The sequence below is a fragment of the Anoplopoma fimbria genome, chromosome 15 (assembly GCF_027596085.1).
Source record: "Anoplopoma fimbria isolate UVic2021 breed Golden Eagle Sablefish chromosome 15, Afim_UVic_2022, whole genome shotgun sequence".
NCBI lineage: Eukaryota > Metazoa > Chordata > Actinopteri > Perciformes > Anoplopomatidae > Anoplopoma > Anoplopoma fimbria.
Genome location: NC_072463.1, coordinates 24345358 through 24365502, shown reverse-complemented (window position 1 = coordinate 24365502; position 20145 = coordinate 24345358). Strand labels below are relative to the sequence as shown.

The following is a 20145-nucleotide window of genomic DNA, read 5'->3' as shown; positions in this document are numbered from 1 at the left end:
TTTACTTTTCTTGAATGCTGGCTCCATCTGCTGGTTATAAGTTTAACACTCTCTTCACAACGTGAACTAAATCATGAGATCAGAACAAAGTTTGATGCCTCTCTCTCACAGCAAGCCGTCAATGAGAATGATACTGGGTGTGTCATTATAATTCTGTTGACTGGAAGTAAAAGGTTTGCAGGGAGCACTGAAAAAAGTTTCCCACAAACCTCCCATCGAGGTCATAAGTTCATCTCTGTGACGTACTTTCAACGTCAACACAAGGAGCCTTAATTTACATTTAGTAATCCAGCCAATTAAGAGGGATAGCTCAAAGTTAAACAGGGCTGCCCCCCATTTATTTGACTACAGTTGAACTGCATTGACTGTTGCCCTGACAACCGTATATCACTGTGTCAGACTTACAATGTCCCTCTGTCTCAGCTTTGCTCATCTGTTCAGTTGATTACGTCTGTGCAGTGTCTCAGTGGATGGAAGAAGCTGCGGTGTACTCTTCTGTAATAAATTTCAAATGTACGGTGTATTATATAATATCGAAATAGTGGCATAAAGTCTGTAAAGAGAGAGGACATTTTGGATGAAATTATTGAGGAATACAGATCCTCACAGTTTAACATCTGAGGGTTTTGGTCAGAGTGGAGCATAATGATGTACTGGTAAACAAGAAACCTTTGGAAAAACAGTGCTACAGGAAGTGGTTTGTGTTTATGTTGGTGTTTAGTTGTTTTTGAGTCGTTTTCATGTTTGTGTACCTGGCGGGGTAAGAGGCCCAGACAGTTTTACTGGAATGCCTATCAGCGGGCAGCTGGCTTGTTAAATACTCTCCAGAGATTTGGTTTCGCCAGACATATGCCAGAAATGTGTCTTTGACTAAAATGCAACAACAACACGTTTAAAGTTTCATTTGTTTTCCTTCAAATGGAGCAGTTGAGTCATAATAATTGTAGTTTCTTAAACATGCTTTCTTGCTGTTGAAAGAGAGCAAAGGGCATTTGTATACATTACATTTGCAAAAGCAGCTCACACATTGTCTAATTGCAGTCCCAAAATCATTTCAACGACATAGTTTTGGAGGATTTGATACACAAAGCCATGCTATTTCCAGAACAAGAGTTTCACAAAGGCTGAACTTGTTGTCTTTCAATTTGCGTTCCATGGGCGGAGGAATATTCTTGAATGTTGGAGAAGCCACAGTTATGCAGCGAGCTGGGCTGTGGCCTCCGTCTTGTGGCAGATCCTCCCCCTCGTCTGGAAGCTGTTGAGTTCTCTTCCAGATGTGGCCGCCTGATCTTTTTAATGATACACTGGTACAGGCAGAGCATAACAGAAATAAAGGTTGAAAAAACAACACAAACAAGACTCCAAGAGATGCAGGGGTGGAAGTGTTGGGTGCAAACTAAAATTAGGACTTCTACTTTCACTTAAGTAGTTCTTATTTGGCTTTTGGAAAGGCAAGAACTATAGTTTAGATTAATGCAATCATTGCACAATCAGGAGGATGTTCCAAGTTTTGCTCTGAAGCACTTTCCTCGATAAGGCAATCTCTGAGAAAATGTTAAAAAAAGATTTTTGTTTGGAGCGCAGTGGAGGAATGGTTTGAGATAGATATTCATACTTGTTATTATCAGAATATCAATTTTATGAAGACTATAAGTAACTGCTACTGAGAGTAGTCTTCAAACGAGCTACATGTTTTCAGCGTAAGCATTCTGTTTTAGTAACATTTAAGTGAAGGAACAACTGTGTCGATCTTTCTTCAACATCTTACACATGTTCTTTAAACAAAATAAAAAAGTAAAGCAGGAATTCCTCCATGAGACATCTGGGACACAGATTTTTTTTTTTTTTTTTTTTCGCCCTCTCACATTCATAGTTTGGAAAATAGCAGTTGTTTAAAGGCAGGTGTCTTTGACTTGGTCATCCTCCAGAGAGAACAGGTTGCACAGCTGTCTGGCACACACACACACACACACACACACACACACACACACACACACACACACACACACACACACACACACACACACACACACACACACACACACACACACACACACACACACACACACACACACACACACACACACACACACGTGTACACTGCACACACAAGCAAGTAAAAAGAGAGAAAGAGACACTTAATGAAAGATAGCAAACAACTTCTTTACTTGCGTGAACTCTGGGTTCTTGTTGGACAGCTCTGGCAGGGAGATGCTCCTGCTGTGTCTTTTGTATGTGCAAATGGATCAAACAAAAGCTTATTGAGGAATCTCTGGGAAGCCCAAGCTGTCGGAAAGGAATGCCCTCATCTCTTGAGGCTCAGTGCCCGGGTCTTAATCAGTCACCAGAGGGGCTGTTGAGTTGGGGGCCTCCTGGACGCAGCGGGCGGACAGGAACTCACTCACTCCTGACCTCACTTGCCTCAATAAACTCTATTAGCTGAACACAGAGGGCCCAAAGGCTGGTCATTGTTGCTGATGTGTTACAGATAAATCAAACTAATTGGCCGCTGTTAACCTTTTCATGGTCATACTGTCCAAATCCTTATTTAACACCTTTCTTAATCCTGGGAATGGGTGAATATTTAAATGCAGGCATTTATTTTTGTCTTAAATTCTTTATATTCTTAGATAACCAGAAAATAAAAGTAGTGACTGAGGTTCTGAAGTAAAGGGGAAGTTACTTTTGCCCAGTAGAAAAAAATAGAAACATAAAGGGGGTGTTTTTCCCTCTATAAGAAGGCGGAGTTTTCTCCCTGGGGTCCTGAGCCAAACTGGTTGTTATGTAACTGATACACTGCTCCTCATCCTGATGTGGACCAGAAGGTTTACAGGCAGCGGGTCTGTGGACATGGAGATCGGTCCCGCGGTGCGTCTACAGGTCGGTGACGGGACATTTTTAAGATAATTGGCCTTTAAAGCTGGGTCCATTTTTAGCCAAAGAACTGCCTGACAGTCGTAAACCTAATTGAAAACTGACCTTAAACACTGCCAGGATCTTTGTTGGTTAATGTTCAACTCTGGAAGCTACTTGTGTGCGTGAGGAATTTGGTAATTAGTTGTTGCATTTACTGTATTCGTATCAGTTCGCTGCACTTATTGAATTCGTATTAGTTTACTGCACTTATCCTATTCGTAGTAGTTTGTAGCACTTATTGTATTCGTATTAGTCTGTTGCACTTATTGTTTTCGTAGTAACTTGCCTCTGCACTATACTTTTGCTCTGGTTTATGCTTTAAGATGCTTGTTTAAGAAAGGAGATGCACTTATGACTTCTGGTGACTAGTAGTTCTCTTGAATACCTATGTTGAAGACACTTCCTGTAAGTCGCTTTGGATAAAAGCGTCTGCTAAATGACTGTAATGTAATGTAATAATGTAATGTAATGTAATGTAATGTAATAATGTAATGTAATGTAATGGGACTTTGCATTTAGACTTTTGGAAGCAGCCAGAGGGACGGCCATGGGCAGCGGTACAAGCCGAGGGAAGAAAGTTGCACCTGCGTGTGTCAGCGAGGTTAACGTGACCAAAACAACTACCGGTGTCACTTCCCCCAAACAGGACAGCCGTCCATTCAAGCCTCTCAGGATCCATGCAATGCTGCGACCGGACTGCCACAGCGATGGACACGACTCTGACCTTTCCAGGGAGGACGATGACATTGATGGAGAGATGGACACCTTTCTTGCAGATCGCAATGAGCGAGGGAAAACGAAGGTAAAGACAAAGCATCCGAAGAAGACGGTCATCAGATCCAAAACATACGGACTGTGTCATTTCAGTCAGGAGGATGAAGAGGACTTCAGCTCAGCTCAGCCACGTGGCTCACACGGTGGATCAAGGGATGTAAACAAGAGGAGCGGGGATGCTGTCACACCTGCCTGCCCCAGTCACGCAGTGTAAGGACTCTTAAGTTATTCTTTTTTTTTATTATTGTTGGATAGCACATGACTTATCTGTTATTATAGACCGTTAACAGCGTGATGATATTTGCATAACAATGAGTATAAGATGAAAACACACGATACCATTTCTGTCCTCTCTGTTTTATGTCAGTCCTCCTCTCAGGGCTTTATGCCAAGAGGGGCTTTGTTGGAAGCTGTTCCCACATCAGAAAAACAATCGTAAGTAGACAGCTGTAATAAATAATGGATTTCCGAGCTCAGTGGAGTAGTAAAAACCGAGCAGGGCCAGATCAAATTCACCTTAAAGGGGTCGAAATACCAACCCATTATTCTCAGGTCAGATCAGATTAGTCAGACGTCTGCAAGCAGGACAGAAACAAACAAGTGTCTGTCTGTTGCTGCATTGTTTAAGGTGTGTGTGAAAACTGGTAGCTCAACTAAAAACAACATATATCCATAACATGCCTTAAGCATAACTTTACTGAATATATTTCCTTGATGGAGTTTTAGTGAATCATATACATTGGAAATTCATCAGTTGATTGCTTGATGTTGTAGTGGGTTGATCTATTGAAAACATACATCTGATGTGAAAATAACATATTGAAAATATAAAGTATCTCTTACATTTTCTGTTGTTGACATGTCTCTCCACTCTCCCCAGGACTTTTGGCAGCTGCCATAGCTCTTCTCTCACCATGCCAGTTAACCTGTACGATGGATCAGAAGAAGAGCTGATGGACACTATTGAGAAAGAGTTTAGTTGACCCCCAGCTGAGAGTGCTGCAGCAAAGCTGTAGTCAGCTTTTCAGCTGCCCTCATGGCATACAGCAGTTTGCAGAAGAAATAAAAAAAAATAGAAAGGGAAGCAAGGTTTCTTTTGACAAATTCCTACTACTATGGAAGGCTACATTCATTGTATTTATCCAGGATTTCCATTTTAACGTTGTTTGTGTTGAACTTAAACTGCTGCGCTCCATGCCTCTGCATTCACCCAAGTCTTATTTAACAACATGAAGCAGTGTAATTGCAGAGTTATAACACCAACTTGAACAGGTGCCAGGAGGTTCTCCTCACAGGCCAGGTCTGACAGAAGCCTCCTTGGTTTGTTATCTGCAGTGGTATGGTGTCAATGTCGACCCCCCCACTGCCGGCCTCCCACAGAGCACACACCTACTTATTTGTTACCTATTACTAACTTTACTTTAACTTTTCTGTTAATAAGTTAAGGAGAGAGCAAGGATATCTCCCTAGTTTCTGAAAACTGAAACAGCAGTAAACGCACATTCTTGTGGCTGTACTATAAGAAAAAATTCCACCAGCAGCTTTGTGCAGTCAGTGCAACGTATAGGGTATAGTTTTTCATAAGTGGACAACCTGCTAGGATTGTTTATTTAAGGTTTCCTTCCTGACCACAGTTCCTGCACTTTTCCACCCTTCTGAAGAAGGAATGTGCAACAACAGAGACTCTCAGTCAGGCTCAGTTAGACCCAGCTGTTTCAGCCACATTCAAACATAAAAGCCTACTGCCACTTAGTGGTGGAACACAGTAGTTGTGTGCATGAACACAGATTTGACCATTGATGTGATTACTGTAGGTGTCAACAATCTGCATTCGTCACTGTTTAACAAAAGGTAAATCCCAATCAGATATGTAGAGGAAGAGTTTTTCTAATTTTGTTTTATATTGCAAATAAAAAAAAGGTTTTTGCTGTATTTTTGATTGTGTGTGAATTGGCGTGTGTGTTGACTTAGTTTGCTGATACTTAAATACCTCTGTAGTCTAATAATCCACATCAGGCAAACACAGTTCAATGTGCCTTTTAATCATCACAGTCATCACAGGTTGTAAGAGTATTCAGCAGGCAGACTGTACAAAATAGAATCTGCATCTCTAAAACAATATAATAAAACACCATAAATATGTTTGCACAGTATATTTAAAAAATAAAACCCCTGTCCCACAGTGTGACTGGAATGTTCACACTGAAGGGAGTACTTAAATAAGAAATTGTATGATATTGCATTGTTTTTGGCAATGAAAACATTATTTGAACTAATATCTTTGCTTCTTTGAAGGCCTGTAGAAAGACATCCTCGCCTGTACTGCCGTCAGTAGTTTAGGAGGAAGAAGAGGAAGTTGATATCTGAGCGTCTCATGGTTCCTCACATTCATTGCAATGTAATCCTCACAAATCCTGGCAGAAGAAAAAGTCTGTCATTTTCTCATTTCTATTTTTGGAAAAAGATTAAGTAATCAAAGTAAATATAACCTTTGTAAATTAAATGATAGATTTAAAGGGGTTCATCTTGATAGAATAAATTACATTTAAAACATGACTTACAAAAAGATGACCTTTTAAAGGCAGATATTTTTAATTACCAGAACAGGAGAAGCACGAGTGAATCTAATATCATTAATGATGGCTGTAACCAGTAAGCCAGCATTCACATTATTGAGCTAACACACCTAAATGCAATGTATCCATCATTAATTCAGGTTATCAATTCCAACTGTTTGTCAGAATGTCTTTTTCCGCTATACAATTATTTGAATTGTCTTTCTGTGGTTGTTTGATATTTTCCAAATATAGACAGTTCCTTACCTGAAAAGAGGATATGGCTGTGTCTGGAAAACAAGTGCATCATTGCAGTGACCCTGAAAAGAATTATGCAAGATTTGTAAGGGTCCATTTAGAACATCATACAGGTTTTTCACTGATGTGTTATTCAGTACAGGGAAACTAAACAGCACCTGAACACATCTTCATAATAGAGCTGTTGTGAGTTACTTTACTGGTCTCTCCACATAGTCTCAGAGTTGCACCTTTTTTAATGTGAATTTTTGATTTGATGATTTTAGAGATTTAGTTTGTCATGTGATGATTTAAGGTCTGTAAAATAAAAATGTCACGTCTCTTTATCAGATAAAGAAATATATTTGTGATACTTACGGTGTCAACAAGGAGAATAGAGTCACAGCTTCCACCAAACACGATGACATCATTGTCTTTGCCTGGACTCCCTGTGTGCCACAACCTTGGACGGGAAATCATGGCATTAAAACTTACAGTAACACTCTAGCACAGAATAATAAATGAAAAACTCGTTATTTCTGATTGCACATTTTGTAAACATTCATAAATTGCTACCTTGGCTTATTTTTAAAGGGATGCTCAACTTCTCTCCATTTCTTTGTTTCAACATCAAGCAACCAGCCATCACCTGATTGATAAAGATGTGTAATTGACAAAAATCAATGACAGAACATAAAATGACCAGAGTGAAGAAAGGGGTACATTTTCTTACTCATTGGTTTGCAGTCTACACTGAGTCCTCCAAACAGGAACAAGGCGCCGTCTGATACAGCTGTGAGCGTATGCCACGATCTGCCCACCGGAGAGGTGGACGCTGGGATTCTGGAAAACAGATTTTGCACAATGATGTCAAAGATAAACCCATCAAAATATTAGGCTGCTTTAAAATATCAATGACAATGTTGAGATGGAAGTAATCTGGAGACGTGTAGTTTGTCATTGATCACATAACATACGTACATTTCTGACCACGTCCATGTTTGAAAGTCCAGGCAGTGAATGTCACTCGTCCTAGTTTCCTACATTTAAAGAAGAGGAAAACAAGTTAATCATGCAGACTTTGACTTGTGTTTCTTTGCTTACTGCCACTGATGACTTCTTGTTGATATGAATATATGAGAAGAACTAAAAAGCATGTAGAGCTCCCACCATGACTCTGCCTCCACAAATGTATCCTCTACAGCTGATTGTTGCACTTGCGTGGGCGGCCCTGGGAGCTGGAGCACGGCCCTGCACACAAAAAACTCACTGTAATATCATCTGAGTATTTTGAAATTGTCTCAATAGTGCTAAACTTCCCTTATCTCTTAAATCTCACATCACTATTCAGAATTCATGCATTGCAATGAGTGCATTAAAGCTCATATCGCACTCGGACTAACTGACTCACATTGGTCTGTGGTTCACTCCAACTGGCTTTCATGGTGTCAAATATATGAACCTCGTTGTTCCAACCCCAGAAGACATCTTCCATCTATAAAACAAATGTTTAACATTAAATTATTCTTATTATCAGGGATATTAAGAGTGTTCAGGGTCAGTTGTGTCACAAGATGCTGAAATTTGTCAATTCCTGGCCTGACACATTTTAGGACAAATCTCATAAAACTGAACCGGAAAAGTAAGAAAATAAAACAGAACTCTGAATAAACTGTTTCACTGATATTCTTTAAAAAATGTCCTGACTGCCAACATTGTAATGTTTGGATAGCAAATGTGTACGGACACCTGTGACAGATTTATAGTCAATAAACATATTACCCATGATGCTTCATCTACAATGAAGCTTCTGTTCCTGCTATCAACATAAGTCAGCTGTTTTCGACCATATCCTCCAAAGTAGATGATCCTGGAGAACATTAATCAAAGATGATCACAATTACTATCATGCAAGCGCAGATTATGGGTACAGTTGGTAACGGAGTGATCCAAATCCCAAACAAGTAGTTCTAATTTCCATTTCACCATATAGTTAGACAGTTGTTAAGGGAAATTGTTGTATCAGCTCAAGATAGGCTGTGTTTTTGTTTGCAGGTGGATTTTTAAGACAAGAGAAGCTAAAAAGAGGGTTAAAACCTACAAAATACCTTTTGGATATTTAGTCATTGTAACTTTAAATGGAAAAAGAACAAATTAAAGAATGCCAGCAAGAAAAAAATGACTATGAATATGAGAAATGGATAATTATTTCTATTAAAAATCAAAATAACCCTAATGAGGAGCACATCCAAACCCAGACCAAAACAGCAACAGAGGGAAAGGAGAGGTTGTCTTCACACTGACATATTTAAGCTCCTGTTTTTATAAGTGCAACATTTTGACCGGCAAGGCATGAAAACAATCAGTACTCAACTAAAAATACAAGGAGAACGGATACGGAAACCAAATTCATAGCTGCAAATGTGTGTTTTGACACGTTATAATGAAACAATAGTTCATAAAGTAACAGCTTCAACTACAGTTAAAATTCACAAGTTAATGGTGCTCACCTTTCATTGTAAACCCAGCAGGACAGTTTGTCTCGAGGTGAGGGAGCAGAACCGACCTCATGCATGAGCTTCCTCCACATGTATTTACCATCTGTCAGGTTGACACAATAGATCTGTTTGAAGGCAAACAGTGATCACTTCTTCACGTCAACTTTGTTCAGTCTATGATTTGACATTTGGGTGATTCATTGTGTCAGTGCACCTACACCTCACAGGAGATTTTACACATACCTTGCTGTAGAGCAAATTACCTTTATCACAATAAAGGTAATTTCATGTCTTCATGACAGTATATATCAGGATAAAGCATGTTTTCTAGTAATTCTATAATTAGGTAGTCTATATGAAATAAGCACATGGTTTTGTATACTCCTGTGTGAATTAAATACTTGAAAAATGAGTATTTTCTCATTTAATTAAGAACTTAAATCCAAAATGGACAAATTTGATTCAGTATATATTTGTTATCATCAATTTAGACGATGTAATTGTGTATAACAATATGTTAATATTTGAGTTCATCACGTTATGATTCCATTGAAAGGTAATAAATGATCATATTGCATTATCGCCAGCACTACTTTGGTTTTCATGGTTATTTAACCGCACAATAAGAAATGTAAAAATACATGTAGTATATGTGGCGTAATCCATATTTAAGGTATCATGAACTGTGTGGAGTATCAGTCATCAGCCTCACCTCATTGGTCTGTCCATTGTCATCACAACCCCCAAATATGTACAAGTAACCATTCACAGAGCAGCCGCAGGTGCCAGACATAGAGGGAGGGACTTCCCCTGACATGTGAAACACTTCCCTTCAAAAAAAGTAAAAAAGAATGCGGATAAACTACTTACCTACCTTTATTATGACACATTTTTAAAACACCGCTAGACAGCAGAACATTCCAAGCAAGTGCTTATCATTTCAGACACAAGATAGATGTGACGTGCCTGTGCTGTGTCAAAAAAAAACCTATGAAACTCAACAGGAAGAGGTACAGAAATAAAGACAGAATTGGTGAATATTATTACGGAAAAAAGTTGTATTTTTTAGTTTTAACCCCAAACAGCCACATTTGGAATTTATTTTGTATTCTTACCATGCGCCTCGTTCTAAGTCGTACACCCAGATTTCATCGTTGGGAAGGAAAACCTCCTCAGCAGCAATTGACTGTAGAGAATACAACATGTATATTATCAAGACATAAATAGGAAATTAAATCATTAATATGGAGGGAAAATAATTATGCAGAATGCAAAAGCATTTATGATATATTCTGAAAATGTGCTTTAAACCATATTAGCATGCTTGTTTGCTCAGTATACGGTTTTCATAGTGTGTTTATTTGTAGGTACTGCATAAACAGTGATGAAGGAAGTAGTCAGATTTACTTGAGTAAAAGTAGTTATACCTCATTAAAAAAAATACTCTGAGTAAAGTTCTACATTTAAAATGTTTGAGTGAAAGCAAACGTATTTATACATTCATACATAAGTATTATCTGCAGAATGTGTCTAATGTATCAAAAGTGTTATTCACAGTGTTATATTATTATATATATTCCATTACTTGATTATTTTCAATCTATTATTAATTGTGCACCAACATGTAAACAGCATCCTGCTGGAGTTTGTTGTAGTTGTATCTGTTACCATGGTTCATATGTCACAAGGTGATCATGTGCTATGTTTTGCTTGGAAAAGTAAAACAGAGAAGTCCAGGAACTACTGATAAGCCTTAAAAACTGATTTCTCTGTTGTTGTTGTTTTTTATGCTGCTAGGTTTGAATGTATGCAACATTTTTGGTTTTCATGTATTTCAGACCTGCTTCCCTGCTGGGTTTTAAAGCGGCTGGGAGTCGGTAGGCAAATAGATCAATCGGTATGTATTTTGACATTTAGTTATAAAGTGTTTTTAAGATTGTTATTATGCAGAGCATCAGCGGTCTATTAGCTGCTCTTCTTGCCTATGACTATTTTTGTTGTTTGCATATCTTTTTTGGGGTGTTTCTTTTCTAGTCCGCCAGTAGTGGGCAAACTGGTATGGGATTTGCCCTAGGCACGGACTAGTTACTATTCTCTTTGTTTGCTGTTTAGTTTTGTTTATTGTCAGGCAGATTGACCATAAACAATGGTGTGCTCAGCCCCACCCCTGTCCTGTCAAACAGCTGGGAAGTAAACAGTGAGAAGGTTAAGATGAGAGAATATGAGTAGCAAAGCAGGACTTCTGTATTAAAAGCTTCCTACTCTTTATCTCCTTGATTGTCATTCATTATGCTAGTGACTTGCAGTGAGTGTAACGCAGAAAAATGTAGTGTAATAAACCTGAACCTGACATGTACATTAGTTAAATGTTAGTACAGAGTATATAGACAGAGTATATATATTACATTACATTACATTACAGTCATTTAGCAGACGCTTTTATCCAAAGCGACTTACAGGAAGTGTATTCAACATAGGTATTCAAGAGAACTACTAGTCACCAGAAGTCATAAGTGCATCTCCTTTCTTAAACAAGCATCTTAAAGCATAAACCAGAGCAAAAGTATAGTGCAGAGGCAAGTTACTACGAAAACAATAATTGCAACAGACTAATACGAATATAATAAGTGCTACAAACTACTACGAATAGGATAAGTGCAGTAAACAAATACGAATTCAATAAGTGCAGCGAACTGATACGAATACAGTAAGTGCAACAACTACAATATATATATATATATATATATATATATATCTGTTGCAATTATTGTTTTCGTAGTAATCTGCCTCTGCACTATACTTTTGCTCTGGTTTATGCTTTAAGATGCTTGTTTAAGAAAGGAGATGCACTTATGACTTCTGGTGACTAGTAGTTCTCTTGAATACCTATGTTGAATACACTTCCTGTAAGTCGCTTTGGATAAAATGACTGCGTGTAATGTAATGTATGACTGTAATGTAATGTAATGTAATATATATAGTCTAGCCAGTAGGCCTGCACTGTTTGAGCAACATTATTATTATATTATATTCCTTTATCCTTTACTCCCAAGTGTTGCAGCAGCTCAACTACACAGACACAGACAATAAATACACATATTATACAATAAAATAAAAATAAAAATAGAATAAAATAAAAAATAAGAATACAAATAAAAAATGCACTGTATGTGACTCAAGCTGGAACATGTAAAACAGCTGGTTTGGGACATTGTGAGTTTGTTGTGCTCACCATGTAACCACCCCACACATACAGCAGGTTTTGTTGTGCTCACCATGTAACCACCCCACACATACAGCAGGTTTCCCTCGACCACAGCCGTGTGTCCGCTCCTCTCCCGGGCCACCAGCTCCGAGCAGAGCCTCTCAGACGAGGCCATGACTGGCTGCTAAAAATAGAGAGAGAAGACAACAAATGTGTGTCAACATGTTGGATTATTAGCTGCAGTTTTAATAGAAAGGGGAGTAACACATAACAGAGGCAGACACAAACCAGGCCTCTTATGTTGTCATTTTAAATAAACATAAATAATCTTACATAGTGGAAGCTGTGAGGAAAAACAACAACAGATTGGCTAATTTTACACATTTTCTTTCCCCACAAAAACACATACTTGCATGCTACAGTTCGCTTTTAGTTGTCGTGAAGTTTCCTCCTCATCTTGTGGAAAACAAAACAGCGCAGCGCAAAGAAATAGTCCCTTTCCACATCCATCAAGAGTTACGCAATAACTTCAGCTTCCCGTCGTTTTTCAAAATAAAAGCTTTATGTTGGGGGTCAAACTAGTGTTGTGCAATGGACACAGTGTTATTCATTTTGGGGTTATTCAATAAAACCCATGACATTATTGTTAAGCTGCAAATGCATGGGAATCAGAACATCTTTATTTTGTTGTATAGTATGTGTATTTATTGTCTGTGTATATGTGTATTTATTGTCTGTGTAGTTGTATAGTATGTGTATTTATTGTCTGTGTAGTTGTATAGTATGTGTATTTATTGTCTGTGTAGTTGTATAGTATGTGTATTTATTGTCTGTGTAGTTGTATAGTATGTGTATTTATTGTCTGTGTAGTTGTATAGTATGTGTATTTATTGTCTGTGTAGTTGTATAGTATGTGTATTTATTGTCTGTGTAGTTGTATAGTATGTGTTTTATTGTATTGTATAGTATGTATTTATTGTCTGTATTTATGTTGTCTGTGTAGTTGTATAGTATGTGTATTTATTGTCTGTGTAGTTGTATAGTATGTGTATTTATTGTCTGTGTAGTTGTATAGTATGTGTATTTATTGTCTGTGTAGTTGTATAGTATGTGTATTTATTGTCTGTGTAGTTGTATAGTATGTGTATGTTTATTGTCTGTGTAGTTGTATAGTATGTGTATTTATTGTCTGTGTAGTTGTATAGTATGTGTATTTATTGTCTGTGTAGTTGATGTGTAGTTGTATAGTATGTGTATTTATTGTCTGTGTCAATAATTTCCCCCATGGGGATCAATAAAGGAATATAATAATAATAAGAATAAGAATATAATAATAAAATGTTAAAATAACGAAATAAAATGTGCCAATGCTCCAAGAGAAATAACAAAGATTCATTCACTGTATTTAGGTTTTTAAAACAGCAGCACCCATGGCTTTTGCATTTACCCGGTTCTTGTTTAATATCATGAAACAGTGTTATTGCACAGTTATAGTTAACTGGCTCATGGTCATACCACGATAAGGTATATCATGGTATAAACCTGGTATGCTTTTTCATTTGAGGACAAGATTCAGTCACATTTAAACATACATGCCCACTGCTACTTAATGGTGAAACACAATCATTTTGATAGACAGTACTTGAATATGCATGTGACATATATTATCTTATTCTTTTATTTTGTATGAAGTAACTCCAGGTAAATGTGTGTTTGTTCATCAAATCAGAGTCAGACAAAAACATTTCCACCCTATTGTGAACCCAGCAAGACAGTTTGTCTTGAGGTGAGATCTGTTTGAAGCTCAACACTGATCACTTCAAATCAACTGCTCAGCCGGCTGTGATCCTTACTGTAGGTGTGTCCAACCAAGTCCATCATTTGTCCTCATTGGTTGTTTTTTTGTGTGTTATTTTTCCACGGACTGGCTATTTTTTTTTTTTAATTAAATTAATTTCTGACAAATTTGAAACCATTTTGAAGGAAAAATATGTATAATCATGTTTAATAGCTGGAACTGATGAGAATCCAATACAGTGAAAAATGTAGGTATTTTGAAGGTATTATCATGGCTGTACACATTCTAAAACAAATTGAGAATTTAGGACAGTTCTTCATAAAATTCCTGTTCATTAGGCCCACACTATCAAATATGTCCCATCTACCAAAGCCATGTAGTTTGTGTAATAGTCACAGACTGTATAGACTCTATATCACATATATATATATACTCTATATCACACCAATATCACACTGATATCAGTGTGATATTGGCCTCACTCGATCGGTCTCTCCATTGTCACCTGGGCCTCGCCTCCAAATAAGTTCATGTATAATTTTGAAGAGTCTCCTTCAGAATATAATCATGTGGTTTAACTATCAGGTCCACTAATGACACAGCTTGCAGCAGGAACAAGACAGGAGGCAGTTCAGAGCAAGAAAGAACGACAATAACCAGAAACAGAAAGAAAAGATAAATGTATTAGGAAAACAAGCATTTCTATAAAATGTATTTTGACCTGAAGCACCTATATTGTAAAGCTATTCAATACCATACACCTCGCTCACAATCATATACCAAGATTTCATCTCTAGGTAGATGGATGTCTTCACCCACAGCAGGCTGTAGAGAATATTACATGTCTATTAGTGTGCAATGAATATGTGCAATTATACATGTGTTATTGGCGGCTGTGGCGTAGTGGAGAGCAAGGTAGTTCTCCAATCAGAGGGTCGGTGGTTCGATACCCGGTCGATGTCGGTGTCCTTGGGCAAGACACTTAACCCCAAGTTGCTCCTGAAGGCTTGCCATCGGTGTGGACTGGATGATGAATGTTAGTTAGAGTCTGATGGTGGCACCTTGATGGTAGCCTGTCATCAGTGTGTGAATGGGTGAATGATATGTAACATACTACTGACTGTAAGTCGCTTTGGAGAAAAGCGTCTGCTAAATGACTGTAATGTAATGTAATATTAGTGTGCAATGAATATGTGCAATTATACATGTGTTATTATTAACATGCCACTTCAAATTGCTGGTTGTAATGTAAAGCCGGCTGGTTTTTTTGGGTTGTTTGTTGATTTTGTTGCAACCGAGCGGCAGATAAATAACAACAACAGGAAGTTATGAATGCTGAATAACAGAAAAAAGTTGCAAATATATATTTGTATAAAACATCTGTATAAACTGTATAAAAAAAACATGTAGGGGGAGAGTTGACAGTTGTGCATTGAAGTAATTGAAGCTAAACATATTAAAGGTTGTTTTTAAAATGTCTAGTTCTGGGTTTGCAGAGAGCAGAGAGTATCACGTGATCTGCAGCGGAAGTGATGAAATACATGCGGAAGTGACGAAATACATGCGGAAGTGGACATTTAGCGCCAAATCTTGAGTCGGACAACAACAAGCATGGATGAAGCTCGCAAAGTAAAGACAAAAGTGTCCGCTGGCTTCAAGATGCGGGGACTTATTCTACGGCCGTATGTGTTTTAATAACAGCTGATGTTGTAGTAATGTGTGTTGTTAATACTGTAACGTTTCTGCCATTCACAGAATAGCAATAAGCAATAGTAAGTGTGTAACATGATGGTTTTGTGTATATTTGAATGTATACTATTCCTACATCCACTGTAACCTCAGCTCTCTTCAATGCTTAAACTTAAAGTGACACTTCAAATGTTATATTAAGAATAAGTGGTCAATGTTTCCAGTTTTGAATTGTAAGTAAGCACACACGCCTCAAAAGGAAGACATACTAACATGTTCATGTTTCCTTGTTTTGTGCTCCAGTGATGCCAGCCGGTACCTTGTGGAGGTCCTGGAGTCTGTTAATGCCACTGAACTGGATGATATTATTGAAAAGGTCTTGGATGCAGTGGAAAAGCAACCATGTCAGTACAGTACTATCTGTCTCTACAGATCACTGTCTGTTTACATTACATTACATTACATTACAGTCATTTAGCAGACGCTTTTATCCAAAGCGACTTACAGGAAGTGTATTCAACATAGGTATTCAAGAGAACTACTAGTCACCAGAAGTCATAAGTGCATCTCCTTTCTTAAACAAGCATCTTAAAGCATAAACCAGAGCAAAAGTATAGTGCAGAGGCAAATTACTACGAAAACAATAATTGCAACAGACTAATACGAATATAATAAGTGCTACAAACTACTACGAATAGGATAAGTGCAGTAAACTAATACAAATTCAATAAGTGCAGCGAACTGATACGAATACAGTAAGTGCAACAACTAATACGAATGCAATAAGTGCTACGAGGAAGGCTCAGGGTAGTACTTCTTGAAGAGGTGAGGTTAAAGATGGGCAGCGACTCTGCTGTCCTGACGTCAGTGGGGAGTTCATTCCACCACTGAGGGGCCAGGACAGAAAAAAGCTGTGACCGGGTGGATCGGCCGCAGGGACCTCTGAGCGACGGGGCAACCAATCGCCCCGAGGCAGCAGAGCGAAGTGGTCGGGCGGGGGTGTAGGGCTTGACCAAGGCCTGGAGATAGGAAGGAGCTGTTCCTTTCACTGCCCTGTAGGCTAGCACCAGAGTCTGTAACTGGATGCGAGCTCTTACAGGGAGCCAGTGTAGAGAACGGAGTGCACAACCTGCTGTATGCAGCACTTAATGTGTTTCTGTGTTTTCCTGAAGCATGCTTGCAGATTGTGACCACAGTGTGTGTTTTTCAACAGTGTCCTCTACTATGATAGAGCTGTCTGTGGTGGAGAGTGCAGTTCAGGATTGCACTCAGTCTTGTGATGAAACCATGTAAGTGCAACAATTAGGCAATGCACCAAATTTTGCTAGGGGGAATTACCTTAAGCTAAAAGTTGTCTCACTCTCTTCCAGAGATAATGTTTTTAACATTATTGGAGCCTTTGATGTGCCCAGATACATTTACAGCATGGAGCGGAAGAAATTTGTACCGTGAGTAAAGGGACCGTTTCTTGTTTATGTCAAAATCAACCACAAATGATGTCAATTAGAATGTGTTATTGTTGTTGGTGCTAGACCCAGTTAAAACACTTGCATGTACAGCAGATAACGTTTTTATTTTGGATTTTTCATTCAGCATTAGCATGACGAGCCATTCAGCACCAAGTCTGTGTGGTTTGGCCAAAGACAAAGCGGAGCTCTTCAGGGAGCGCTACACCATCTTACAACAGGTCAGTGGCTTCTGGTCATTAATGAATTTCTAGACGGTGGGGCTGATACACTCCCTTTGCTGTTATTTACAGTATGTGTAGCTTGTTGTATTTAAACAGACATATTTTTTGTAGCGTATCCATCGGCACCAGCTCTTCACCCCACCTGCAATAGGAGCTGCTGTTGAAGAGGGTCAAAACAAATTTCAGGTAACAAATCTTAAAACACTTATTGAAAACAAAACACATCCTATTGTTTTGCATTAGACTAAGAGATTGTTTTTTTATTTAATCTTTTGGTCTTTTGTTTTTTGGTCTTTTCTAGCTCAAGACAATTGAAGCGCTGCTTGGTAGCACATCTAAACTGGGAGAAGTGATTGTACTGGGGATGATCACACAACTGAAAGAGGTGAGTTAGTGAAGATCTCGGAAGCTTTCCCGTTTTTATACACATTATATTATCTAGTTTCTGAAACATTTCTAAATTTTCTGTTTAAGGGTAAATTTTACCTGGAGGACCCAAGTGGAACAATACAGCTTGACATGTCCAAAGCAATATCCTTTCATGTGTTTGTTGGAGCTGGTCAACAAAAAATACTTTATATCAAACAATATGTCGTTGCTTTTAAAGTGTATGTATTCCTTAACTAGGTTCTCACCAGTTTCATAATGGCCTGTACACAGAATCCTGTTTTGTACTGGCAGAGGGTAAGAAAACTTCTACTTCTACAGCTGCAGTAAAGAAAACCAAAAAATTGCTTTAAGATCATAACAATAACTTATTATAACATACATACATTACAGTGACATTTTGTGCTGCAGGTTGGTACGAGGACTCTGTTTTCCACGTCAATGGCTTCGGGTTTCCACCAACAGAGTCGTCATCGGGCACAAGGTCAGTGGATTGGAAGAAAAGGGTTGAGAAAAATATTTATTGCAAGCTAATGTAGTGAGCTGTCAGTGTAGCGATATGTGCAACCTGACATTAGATATTGGGGGAAGTATTTAGCTTTTCATGGTTGAAATTACAGCAGAGATTGAAGGAGAATCTAGTTTCATATCTTTGATGTTTACGTTGTTATTGATGTGCAAAGAAAATGTAATTGAAGTAACATGAAGGCAAATACCATCAATTATTTCCTCAATTGCAGAGTATCAAGACTTTCTCCAATTACAATATGCTATACTAATTTAAAAATATTATTTATTTCAGGTATAAGTTCAGCATTAAGTTACCTTTACAGAATACCTAACTCTTATATATATTATTTAGTTAATAAAGGATACATAAGTAAATAAACTCTCCTTGCTTTATTGCCAGGGCATACTACGGCAATCTGAACTTCTTTGGTGGTCCATCCACCACTTCGGTGAAGGCTTCAGCCAAGCTGAAGCAGCTGGAGGAGGAGAATGAAGATGCCATGTTTGTAATTGTTTCTGATGTGTGGTTGGACAGTGTGGAAGTGATGGAAAAGCTCAACCTTATGTTCTCAGGTCTGGTATTGCATTCAGTTAAAACTTTACAGGTTCAGATTATGCACCATATGAAACTCCAATCCCTTTTACCTTTGCTTTGTTTTTTCTTACAGGCTATGCTTCAATGCCTCCTACCTGTTTCATTTTTTGTGGAAACTTCTCTTCTGCCCCGTATGGAAAAACACAGATCAAATCACTCAAAGGTGACACTTTGGCGTCTGCATTACTCATAACCTACTGTAGATTTTGAGATCTGTGTGTGTAAAAAAGGGATAAGTAGAATCACGTTTTTTTTCCTCTCCTTTTAGAGTCATTGAAGGTTCTTGCTGATGCTATATGTGCATACCCCAGCATTCACAGCAGGTAGGATATTATGGAGATGTTACTATAGTCTTCTCTGTTTCATTCAGACTAGTAGCGCTGTGGAGCTGTTTTTCGTTTCCTGTTTTGTTTATCTAGTGCACATGCAGGTGACCCAATACTCTCCTGTCAATGGTTTCACACTATTCCACTGACGTGCAGGTGGCAGTAATTTACCAAGAAATGATGCAAAGCTCTTTGTTGTCAACAATTCTGAATTTAAAATACTTGATATAGTTTTGCAAGTGATTTACGAGGAAAAAAATACATTGAACATGTTTGTGTGAGCAGAAGAGTTTTTGTGAGCAACACTGAATGTAAACATACGTTTTGTTTGTTAATAAGAAAACCCCACTGGGCACCTTTTAAATATTCAGTGTGTTTGACTTAAATTTGTTGACCCTTATCCTGCAGTTGTCGCTTTGTGTTTGTTCCTGGCCCTGAAGACCCTGGCCCAGGCACCATCCTGCCACGGTAAACATTCGCCAATTGCTTTTTCACATCATTATGTGAGTTATGTTTTATGGTTAGGACAAATTTGGATAAATATGTTTTCCTTAGGCCTCCTTTGGCAGATCACATCACAGAGGAGTTCCGACAGAGGGTGCCATTTTCCGTGTTCACTACTAACCCATGCAGGTAAAACATATGAGGCATTTTAAAAAGTATCACAAAGTATTTGTTATGTAGAGTGATCAGGGTTCTGGTGTACATGATTTGTTAGTCTTTTAGAAATGTGTCCCTGGAGAAACTAAAAGTAACCTGCTTGTTTTTCCCGTCAGGATCCAGTACTGCACCCAAGAGATTGTCATCATCAGGGAAGACCTGGTCAACAAGATGTGCAGGAACTGCGTCCGGTTACCCAATAACAATCTTGACATTCCAAACCATGTGAGTTTCAGCTTCTCTGAACAAACCTTCTTACTCAGGGAAATTCCTCTCAATACAGTATTATTAGTTGAGTTGTCAGA

At 38.3% G+C, this 20145-nt stretch overlaps 2 protein-coding genes across 4 annotated transcripts in view; one reads left to right on the top strand and one right to left on the bottom strand.

Moving 5' to 3' along the window:
• Positions 1 to 5711: 5711 nt before the first annotated feature.
• LOC129103622 (kelch domain-containing protein 1) lies at positions 5712 to 12682 on the bottom strand. 2 transcript variants are annotated; one of them, XM_054614175.1, is made up of 14 exons: positions 12595 to 12682; positions 12256 to 12369; positions 10096 to 10166; positions 9693 to 9810; positions 8993 to 9105; positions 8265 to 8352; positions 7894 to 7977; positions 7653 to 7733; positions 7464 to 7522; positions 7216 to 7325; positions 7059 to 7131; positions 6861 to 6945; positions 6513 to 6565; positions 5712 to 6104 (listed from the first exon to the last, which is right to left on the bottom strand). In XM_054614175.1, the coding sequence occupies exons 1-14, from the start codon at positions 12598 to 12600 to the stop codon at positions 5963 to 5965; spliced, it is 1197 nt and encodes a 398-aa protein (XP_054470150.1). In that variant the 5' UTR covers positions 12601 to 12682; the 3' UTR covers positions 5712 to 5962. The 2 variants fall into 2 exon arrangements, with proteins under 2 accessions (XP_054470150.1, XP_054470152.1); XM_054614177.1 differs by having other exon boundaries at positions 12256 to 12366.
• Positions 12683 to 15554: 2872 nt separating this feature from the next.
• pole2 (polymerase (DNA directed), epsilon 2) overlaps positions 15555 to 20145 on the top strand; it is a 6023-nt gene continuing 1432 nt past the window's right edge. The window contains exons 1-16 of one of the 2 annotated variants that reach the window (XM_054614063.1): positions 15555 to 15612; positions 15976 to 16076; positions 16886 to 16961; positions 17043 to 17120; positions 17266 to 17359; positions 17474 to 17548; positions 17664 to 17747; positions 17837 to 17893; positions 17998 to 18046; positions 18161 to 18233; positions 18660 to 18832; positions 18928 to 19017; positions 19123 to 19177; positions 19589 to 19648; positions 19736 to 19813; positions 19957 to 20065. In XM_054614063.1, the coding sequence (XP_054470038.1) occupies positions 15599 to 15612; positions 15976 to 16076; positions 16886 to 16961; positions 17043 to 17120; positions 17266 to 17359; positions 17474 to 17548; positions 17664 to 17747; positions 17837 to 17893; positions 17998 to 18046; positions 18161 to 18233; positions 18660 to 18832; positions 18928 to 19017; positions 19123 to 19177; positions 19589 to 19648; positions 19736 to 19813; positions 19957 to 20065 (1266 nt within the window). In that variant the 5' untranslated portion in view covers positions 15555 to 15598. Of the gene's footprint in view, positions 15666 to 15975; positions 16077 to 16885; positions 16962 to 17042; positions 17121 to 17265; positions 17360 to 17473; positions 17549 to 17663; positions 17748 to 17836; positions 17894 to 17997; positions 18047 to 18160; positions 18234 to 18659; positions 18833 to 18927; positions 19018 to 19122; positions 19178 to 19588; positions 19649 to 19735; positions 19814 to 19956; positions 20066 to 20145 lie in introns of both variants that reach the window. The other variant, XM_054614062.1, reaches the window with a different exon arrangement.